Source organism: Equus caballus, chromosome 14 (genome assembly GCF_041296265.1).
Source record: "Equus caballus isolate H_3958 breed thoroughbred chromosome 14, TB-T2T, whole genome shotgun sequence".
Classification (NCBI taxonomy): domain Eukaryota; kingdom Metazoa; phylum Chordata; class Mammalia; order Perissodactyla; family Equidae; genus Equus; species Equus caballus.
The window spans coordinates 17,045,535-17,056,312 of NC_091697.1; the positions used below are offsets into that span (position 1 = coordinate 17,045,535).

At 40.4% G+C, this 10,778-nt stretch overlaps 1 protein-coding gene across 1 annotated transcript; it reads left to right on the forward strand.

Annotated features, from left to right (window-relative positions):
• Positions 1-1,585: 1,585 nt before the first annotated feature.
• On the forward strand, positions 1,586-2,533 carry OR2V1C (olfactory receptor family 2 subfamily V member 1C). The gene is given in 1 exon segment (NM_001391249.1): positions 1,586-2,533. A coding segment is annotated over 1 exon segment (948 nt).
• The last annotated feature ends 8,245 nt before the right edge of the window (positions 2,534-10,778 follow it).

Consider the following 10,778-nt stretch of genomic DNA (forward strand, 5'->3'; position numbering starts at 1 on the left):
AAGTACCCTGTGTCTTCACAAAGACAGCATGTCCTGTGGGGTCGCTTCATTTCCTCTTTGCAGGGAGGTAAGATAGAAATGAAACTCCCCACACAAACGTTTCCTAGATGCCACTATCATCTAATTGCGCAGAAATCTTTATCTTTTGAAAATACCTGAAGATATTTCCTACTATATCACTCACTGTTCCCCAGACAAAGGAATCCAGCAGTGAACTAGAACATTCAGGTCAAGAAAAAGGGCTCCTGCAATTACAGCGGGGCGGACTTTCTGCTCTCAGAAAATGGAAGTTGCAGCCTTATCTTACTTATTCATGACTATTTTATTTAGTCAACACATGAGTATTGAGGTTGTACTATGAGCCAGGCAACCATTCTAGGGTCTGCCCCACGTCATGGTGAACAATAAATCGTCCTCCTGTTCCACTGGGACAGACGGACAACAAAAGTGAAAAAATGTAAGCGTGTGTTTGTTAAATGCTGTAAGTGCTGTGGGGAAAACAAGAGCAGGGAAGACCTTGAGAGTGCAAGACATTTATAGTTTTACCATGACTTCCACAGAAGGCATCTCTAAAGAGGCTGGCATTTGAGCAAAGATCTTCAGATTTCTGAAGAAAAAGCATTCCAAAGAGAAGAAAATGCAAAGCCTCAAAGGTGGGAGTGTGTCCAGTTTGTCTGAGGAAATTCAAGGAAGCACAGTGAGCAAAGAGGTCATGATAGGAGATGAAGTCAGAGGTACCGAGGTCTGTGTGTGTATGGATGTGTGTGTGTGTGTGTGTGTGTATCAAGTGGTGCCACTGCAAGGATTTGGGCTTTATCTGGAGTAATTAGTGAAGTCATTGAAATACTTTCAGTAAGAGACTTACATGACATGACTCACATTTTAGCAGAATCATTTGGACTACAATGAGAGTAGACTCAAGGGGTTCAAGGACAGAAGCCAGGAAACTGGGTAGATACGTATAATAATCTGTATGAGGGAGGAGGGTGGCTTGGAGCAGGGCCGTTGCAGTGGGGATGATGAGAATTAACTGGATTCTGAGACATTCTGAATGCAGAGCCAAGAGCTTTTCCTGATAGTTTGGATCTAGGGAATGCAAGAAAAAGAGGAATTAAAAATGATTCCAAGATATTTGGCCTGAGCAAAAGAAAGAACATTTCAAGTCTCCATTGCTCTCCCTTACTGTAACACATATAAATTATCTCTTGAGTACGAAATGGTCCCATCAGAGATAGTTTACCGAGTCTGTGTAATCCAAACTAAAAAGAGTCAGTGTTGTATGGGAAAGTCAATATTCTGTCTGCTGAATTAGAATTGTCCAATAGTCCTGTGGCACATAAAAATACTTCAGTTTCTATTTTTCTTGGCATGCATACATGCAAACATAGATATGTGGTCTTCTTCTATGAGCTAGCAAAGATCTGATCATCCTGGTCGTGGGAATATGAATGAGCATCCTCTTGCATGTCCCTAAGCATATGTTGTTAAGCTCTGATGAAGAAGAATTCAGAGATGAGTAAAGACACATCACTCAATCTCAGAATTTCTCTGTTTATGTTCTCAGGTGACTGTGAACAACTGAGCCATGGGCATATTGTCGAACCGATCATCTATAGATGGCTTCATCCTCTTGGGCATCTTTTCCTGTAGCCAGACTGACCTTGTCCTCTTCTCTGTGGTTATGGTGGTCTTCACAGTGGCTCTCTGTGGGAATGTTCTCCTCATCTTCCTCGTCTGCACAGACCCTCAACTTCGTACACCCATGTACTTCTTCCTCAAGCAGCTCTCCCTCATGGATCTTATGCTGGTGTGTACCATTGTGCCCAAGATGGCAGTCAATTTCCTGTCTGGCAGGAAGTACATTTCCTTTGTGGGTTGTGGCATACAAATTGGCTTTTTTGTCTCCCTGGTAGGGTCAGAGGGGCTTTTGCTGGGACTCATGGCTTATGATCGTTATGTGGCCATTAGCCACCCACTTCACTATCCCATCCTCATGAGTCAGAGGGTCTGTCTGCAGATTGCTGGAAGTTCCTGGGCCTTTGGGATTCTAGATGGAATGATCCAGATGGTGGCAGCCATGAGCTTACCCTACTGTGGCTCCAGGAATGTGGATCATTTCTTCTGTGAGGTGTCGGCTTTACTGAAACTGGCCTGTGCAGACACATCCCTTTTCGACACTCTGCTCTTTGCTTGCTGTGTCCTCATGCTGTTCCTTCCCTTCTCTATTGTTGTGGTCTCCTATGCTCGTCTCTTGGGGGTGGTGTTCCAGATGCGCTCTGCTCAGGCTCGTAAAAAGGCTCTGGCCACCTGTTCCTCCCACCTGATGGCTGTTTCCCTTTTCTACGGGGCAGCCATGTTCATCTACCTGAGGCCTAGGCGCTACCGGACCCCTAGCCATGACAAGATGGTCTCTATCTTCTACACGGTCCTTACTCCTATGCTTAACCCCCTCATTTATAGTTTGAGGAATCGGGATGTGATGGGGGCCCTGAGGAAGGGGCTGGAAAATTGTAAGTTTGGCAGCCAACCCTGAAACACCAGGGGATCTGGTGTTTGGCTCTGCCACCTCCTGGTTTCATAATGTTGGTAAGTCACTCACTCTTTGTGAGTGTCTGTTTCCTCATCAATAAATGAGAATCATGACACCTGCCTTAGCTCACAGGGATTGCTATGTGTAAAGAAGCGATGCACTGCTATTATTGTCATTATTGATCATTTATAAACTCTTGGAAGTAAATTCACTCTATTTCTTTTTTTTTTTTTTAAGATTTTATTTTATTTCCTTTTTCTCCCCAACACCCCCCCGTACATGGTTGTATATTCTTCGTTGTGGGTCCTTCTAGTTGTGGCATGTGGGACGCTGCCTCAGCGTGGTTTGACGAGCAGTGCCATGTCCGCGCCCAGGATTCGAACCAACGAAACACTGGGCCGCCTGCAGCGGAGCATGCGAACTTAACCACTCGGCCACGGGGCCAGCCCCCACTCTATTTCTTAATTCTTCTTCGTTATAGCTGTGTTTTATTGAGTGCTTACTAAATGTTGGGCATTGTCCTATTGCCTTCACATATTTTGTAAGTTACTTAATTGATGACTCAGCTTAATAAATATGGATATTTCCATGAAAACTTTCTAACGGCACAAGCAGAGCCTCTACAATTCTTCCTGGGTAGATCCTAGTCTTCTCCATGTTCCTTTAGAGGCTTTATAAAGCGGCCTTTAAGAAGGAAAAATGTATCCTTGCTGTTTGGAGTTATCTTTGCAGGGGTGATGTCCTCTTTATTTGTGTATTAAGAGCACCTGGGGGGCCACCCCGTGGCCGAGTGGTTAAGTTTGCATGCTCTGCTTTGGTGGCCTGGGGTTTCGCCGGGTCAGATCCCCGGCACAGACATGGCACCACTCATCAGGCCATGCTGAGGTGGCTTCCCACATAGCACCACCAGAAGCATTCACAACTAGAATATACAGCGATGTACTGGGGGGCTTTGGGGAGAAGAAAAAAGAAAAAAAAGAAGAAGATTGACAACAGTTTTCAGCTCAGGTGCCAATCTTTAAAAAGAAAGAAAGAAAGAAAGACAGACAGATTCTGAGCCATTATTTTAAAACTTATATATCAGTCAGGGTCCAGTCAGGAATAAATCCCCGTTAGTTATTTTAACAGAGAAAATGGAAACAGTTGCTAACCAGATACTTGAGAACTGAAATGGCAAAACAAGAATGCTAGGTATTGCCAGGGGAACAACTGACAGAAAGAAGCTGCTGTCCCTAAGCCTGGGGATGCAAAGGGAGAGTTAGGGTTACTAAGGCCTGGAGTCTTGGAACCCAAGCATCTGAGGAGCGGGCACGGACCATATGGTGCTTATACCTCAGAAGGGGCCCTGTGGAGGTGTCGCAGACCTCTGGGAAGGCTGCTCTGCCCCGACTTATGGTAGTTCCTCAGAGCCCAGAGCAAGAAGAGGGGCTTGTTGAGCTGGGACCCAGACTTCCGACAAGTGGGTGCTGTGTGGTGGGCCCTGGTATCCCAGGAGTTCACAGGGTCGTCTCTGGCCCCAGGCTGCTGAGGAACAGTGCTGGTCAGCTGGTGCTTGTTCCTCTGACGGGCAAGATGTGACTGGTTCTGCATGTGAAAATAAAATCAGCAAAGTGGAGCCAACTGCCAGGAGGAAGCGACATTGCTGGGATAATCTTGACAGGAAATCTTGAAGGACTGCGTTTCTTCTCCCCTCTGCCTGGCTTATAGTCTCCTTCTAGCGCCCCTACTGGCGGATCCTGATGTGAACCTTGATGACAAAGCAGCCCCAGCGTCACAAATCAAAGTGTATGGTGTGGGTTTGGAGTCGAGGCAATAGCTTGACAACTGGCAGACCATCCCTGAGGCTACTCAGCATCCAGACCATTTTTCCTGTATTTGAATTTCCATTAAACGGCAACAACAGCATTTTGTTTTTTACCTAAACAGTGTTTAACTATGTTTTATACATATGGTATCCTTCAGCAGTCACGGTATCCATCCGGTAACAAGGTTATTTATAGCTCATATTCGGTCACAATCACATCTGAACATCAGCCACCACAACCAACTGGCTTATAAATAAGAAGAAGAATGAGGTGAGAGAGAGAGAAGAACAAATGAGCATATATACATGCACACGCACACATACCAACACACTAATTGATCATGAAGCCGTAATTGGTATTTGTAACTTTCGTCTTTCATTTCTCATTCTCTATTTCCTTTGTCCTCAGCTAGAACCCCATCTGTTTGGAACAGTTTAATTGGTGGTGTATTCTACATCTTCACTGCCAAAGGGTCTGAGTCCTCAATGGTACTGCCTTTGGTTTCTCTACTTTTCCATTATCTTTTACTGTTGGACATGCAGTAGTGACTCTGTAATCAACATCAATCATCCCACCCCATGCTAGTAGAGCTGCTGTCTTGTTGGCCTATCGGTTCACTGGCAGGAGTCATCCAAAATGACCAGATGAAGTGTCAACTTATAATTGGACAAGAACATCATTGTCCGACTATGGGAGAAACAGCACCAAATACTGATCACTGAATCTAAGTCTATATTGCATTCTGTCAGATAGATCCCCATCTTTTCAGGGTCTTTCCTGTGAACTGACACTGTAAAGGAGTTGGTATTATAACTGAGGCCCACTGCTTCTGGGTGATGGATTATATGTAAGACCAGTTGGTTCCATGGACACAGTCCATTGTCCTCCTCTTCTGCTGTGAACCAAGTTCCTTGATCAGAAGCCATGGGTGACAAGAATACCTTAGTAAAATCTGAGATATTCTGTAAGTACACAGGTGGTTGTGCTGTCACAGCATTACGGGCAAGGAAAGAAAAATCTTTCCTAGAATTGATTTCCATTTAGTGAAGTCAATTTGCTACCCTGTCCGTGATGATCCAATATAATCGAGCTGCTACTAGGTGGCTGCCAGATTCCACAAAGGAAAAGTGCCATCTTGGGGCTCAGAATTCATTTCTGTGGATGGAAGTTTAGGCACTCAGTGGTAGTAGTAACCAGGTCAGCTTGGAGAGACTAAATCCATGTTGGTAAGCCGACACATAACCCCGTCCCTACCACCATAGCCACTTTGTACCTAGCCCAGTGAACAAGCACAAGAGTGGTTATGCACATAACGTGATGTTCTACGGAACGTTCAGGTGATCAAGGTCTTTGTAGACTATATTATGGAGCAAGGGAATTGATGTGGTCCTGAGACAAGATTGTTAAGGCCTACCGCTGGCCCTGGAAGGTAAGCAACCTGCTTTTAGTACTTCTTTTGACTTGTTACAGAGAAAAAAGAATTTTTCAGGTTAATAAGCTCCATACCAGGTGTCAGGGGTTATGTCAATTTTGCCCATCTTGCACTGCAACCCCCTGCCTCGGGCAACCACCAATCTACTCTCTGTATCCATGAGTTCGGTTTTTTTTTTTTTTTTCAGATTCTATATGTAAGTGAGATTGTATGGTATTTGTCTTTCTCTGTCTTATTGCACTTAGCATTATGCTCTCAGGGTCCATCCATGTTGTTGCAAATGGCAAGATTTCCTTTTTGCATGGCTGAAAAATATTCCATTGTACATCTATACCACATTTTCTTTATCCATTCATCCACTGGTGGACACTTAGGTTGCTTCCGTGTCTTGGCTATTGTATATAATGGGGCAATGAACACGGGGTGCAGATATTATTTCAAGTTAGTGTTTTCATTTTCTTTGGATAAATACCCTGATATGAAATTGCTAGATCATATGGTAGTTCTATTTTTAATTTTTCTGGGAAATTTCATACAGCTTTCTAAATTGGCTGCACCAATTTACATTCCCACCAACAGTGTGCAGGGGTTCCCTTTACTCCACATCCTTGCTTGTAATTGGTTCTCTTTTTGATAATAGCTATTCTAAGAGGTGTGAGATGATATCTCATTGTGGCTTTGATTTGCCTTTTCCTGATGATTAGTGATGTTGAACGTCTTTTTCATGTACCACTTGACCATCTGTATGTCTTCTTTGAAAATAAATGTCTGTTCAGAACTTCTGGTATTTCCCTTTTTTTGAAGGATAAATTATCAAAATCTTATGATTCTTTTGAAGTATAAACTGTTTCTCCTGGGTCAGACTTTGGACTTGTTCCCTAGGAGCACGTTGAGACCCGATACTAGTTAAGAGTCCAGAGGCAACAAAGGAGTGGTTTGGGTGGATCTGGAGAAGAATAGGCATCTGCTTGCAAGGACAATGATCTAGATCAGCTCATTACAGGGTCTTCTCAAAAGTTTCAATTCTTTCCTGTATCCATCACATAAATTCCACCCTGGTCTCTTGCCGCTTACTTTCTCACTGAGGTGAAATTCATAAATGTAAAATTAAGTATATTAAAGTGAATAATTCAAGGGCATTTGGTGCATTCACAGTGATGTGCGACTACCACCTCTATGTTCTTACAAAACATCTCTATGACCCCAAAAGGAAACCCCATAACTATTAAGCAGTGACTTCCCATTCCCTAATCCCTTCAGCATATGGCAACTACAACCTGCTTCCTGTCCCTGTGAATTTACCTATTTTACATATTTTGTATAAATGGAATCATACGATGTGTGACCTTTAGTGCCTGTCTTCTTTCTCCTACCATAACGTTTTCAAGATTCACCCACAAAGTAGCATGTATCAGTACTTCATTCCTATGATGGCTGAATAATATCCCATTGTATGTACATAGCACAATTTGTTTCTCCATTTATCTGTTGATAGATATTTGGATTGTTTTCACCTTTTGGTGGTTGTAAGTAATGCTGCTATGAACATTCATGTACAAAAATTTGTTTCATTGCCTGTTTTCAGTTCTTTTGAGCGTGGAATTGCTGGATCATATGATAATTCTACGTTTAACTTTTGAAAAACCCCCAAGCCTTTTCCATGGTGGCAGCACCATTTTGCATTCTCATCAGCAATGTATGAGGGTTCCAACTTGTCCACAGCTTTGTCAACACTTATTGGTTTCCATTTTTGGTTATAGCCATCCTAATGGGTGTGGAGTGATATCTCATTGTGGTTTTGATTTGAATTTCCCTAGTGACTAATGATGTTGAGCATCTTTTCATGCGCTTGTTGGTCATATGTGCATCTTTTTTGGAGAAATGTCTATTCAAGTTCTATACTGAGTTTTGTAAGTTGGATTTTTGCCTTCTTCATGAGTTCTAAGAGTTCTTTATATATTCTGGATACTATGCCCTTATCAAATATGTGATATGCAAACACTTTCTTGTTCTGTGAGTTATATTTTACATTTTTGGATAGTGTTCTTTGATGCACAAAAGATTTTGAGTTTCACAATTTATCAGTTTTTTTCTGTTGTTGCTTGTGCTTTTGGTGTCATAAATAAGAATCCACTGTCAAACCCAAGGCCATAAAGATTGACCCCTATGTTTTCTTCTAAGAGTTTTGTGGTTTTAACTCTTATATTCAGGTCGTTGACCCATGTTGAATTAATTGTTATATATGGTGTGAGGTTGGAGTTCAACTTCATTCTTTTGCATATAGATAACCTGTTGTCTTAGCATCATTTGTTGAAAAGATTGTCCTTCCTCCATTGAATGAATTTAGTACACTTGTCATAAATCAACTGGCCACTGACGTAGGTTTATTTCTGGACTCTAAATTCTATTCCATAGGTCTGTATCTCTCTTGTTATGCTACTACCACACTGTTTTGATTACTGTACCTTTGTGTTAAGTTTTGAAATTGGGAAATGTGAGTCTTCCCATTTTGTTTTTCTTTTTCAATATTATTTTGGCTATTCAGGTCCAAATTCACATGAATTTGAGGTTTGGCTTTTTCACCTGTGTACCTGGAACTGGAATTTTGATAGCAATTACATTGAATCTGTGCATCACTTTGTGTAGCGTTAAGATGGCAAACATCTTAACAATATTAAATCTCCCAATCCGTGAACATGGGATATCTTTCTATTTTTTGGGGTCCTTAATCTTTCAGCAATGTTGTGTAACTTTCAGTGTGCAAGTCTTCTACCTCATTTTAAAATCTATTCTTAGGTATTTTATTCTTTTGGATGTATTTTGTAAATGGAATTTTCTTAATATCTTTCTCTGATTGTTCACTGCTGATGAACAGAAGACAACTAATTTTTGCGTGTTGAACTTATACCCTGCAATTCTGATGAATTTGTTCATTAGCTCGAGAAATTTTTCATGGATCCTTTGGGATTTTCTTTATATACCATCATGAAATCTGTAAATACAAATAGTTTTACTTCTTCCCTTCCAATTTGGATGCTTTTTATTTATTGTTCTTGCTTAATTTCTTTGGCTAGAACTTTCAGTACAGTGTTGAAAGTGGGGATCCTTCCTTGTCTTGTTTCTGATCTTAGAGAGAAAGCCTTCAGTCTTTCACCATTGATTATGACATCAGCTGCGAGTGTTTTCTAGATGATCTTTATTACTTGAGGAAATTCCCTTCTATTCCTAGTTTGCTGAGGGTTTTTATTATGAAATTGTGTTGGATTTTGTCAAATGCTTTTCCTGCATCATTGAGATGATCATGTGGTTTTTTACCCCTTTGTTCTATTAATGTGGCATGTTAATATGATGAACCACACTTGCATTTCTGAAATAAATTCCGGTTGGTCAAAGTGTATAACCTTTCTAATGTGCTGTTAGATTTGGCTTGCTAATATTTTATTGAGGACCTTTGTGTCTACATTCATCAGGGATATTGGTCTGTAGCTCTCTTTTCTTGTGGCGTGTTTGTCTGGTTTTGCTATCAGCATAATACTGGCATCACGGAATTAGTTAGGAAGTATTCTCTCCTCGTCTAAAAAGTTTCAGATGACTTGATGTTAATTAGTCTTTAAATATTGGGTAGAATTTACCAGTCAAGCCATCTGGACCTGGACTTTTCTTTGTTGGGAGGTTTAAAAAACATTATTGATTTCATTTCTCTCTCTTTTCTTTTAAGCTTTATTGAGGTATAATTGACAACAACTGTATACAATTAAGCTGCACAACTTAATGTTTTGATGTATGTATACATTGTGAAGTGATCATCACAATCAAACCAATTAATATGTCCATCGCCTCACATAATTAATGTTTTGGATATGTCTTATGTGAGATCACATAAGATCTACAACACTGTTATTAACTGTAGTCACCATTGCTGTACATTAGATCTCCAGAACTTATTCATCTTGCCTAACTGAAACTTTGTGCCCTCTGACCAACTCTCCTTCTCTTTATATGTCAGTTCATATTTTTTATTTCTTCTTGAGTCAGTTTTGGTAGTTTGTGTGTTTCTAGAAACTTGTTTGTTTCATCTCAGTTATTTCCTCTTTTGGTGTAAAATGGTTCGTGCTCTTATAATCCTTTTTATTTCTGTATGGTCAATAGTAATGTGTCTACTTTCATTTCTGATTTTAGTTATTTGTATCTTCTCTCTGTTTTTGTTTGTCAGTCTAGCTAAAGTTCTGTCAATTTTGTTGATCTTCAGAGAAACAACTTTTGGTTTAGTCAGTTTTCTCTAGTGTTTTTCTAGTCTCTATAGAATGTATCTCCGCTATAATCTTTCCTTCCTTCCTTCTGATAGCTTTGAGTTAGTTTGCTCTTTTTCTAGTTCCTTAAGGTGTAAAGTTAGGTTATTGTTTTGAGTTCTCTCTTCTTTTCTCATGGAGGCTATAAATTTATAGCTATAAATTTACCTTTGAGCATTGCTTTTCCTGCATCCCATATTTTGTTACATTGTGCTTTAATTTTATTTGTCTTGAGATATTTTCTAATTTCCCTTGTAATTTCTTCTTTGACCCATTGATTGTTTGAGAGTGTGTTGTTTAATTTCCACATATTTTTGAATTTTCCAGCTTTCCTCCTATAATTGATTTCTAGTTTTATTCCATTGTGTCAAAGAAGACACTGTATTTTTTTCAATATTTTAAATTTATTGAGACTCGTTCTGTGGCCTAATGTATGGTCTATCCTGGAGAATGTTCTATGTGCACTTGAAAAGAATGTGTATTCTGCTTTTGACGGGTAGAATATTATGTATATGTCTGGTAGGTCTAAATGGATTATAATGATGTTCATAGCCTCTATTTCCTTATTCATCTTCTGTCTAGACATTCTATCCATTAATGACAGTGGTGTATTAAGTCTCCCACGACTACTATAGAACTCTCTGTTTTATCGTCAATTCTGTCAAAGTTTGCTTCACATATATATGTTCGGGCTCATTTCAGGCATGTATAATTGTTGCATC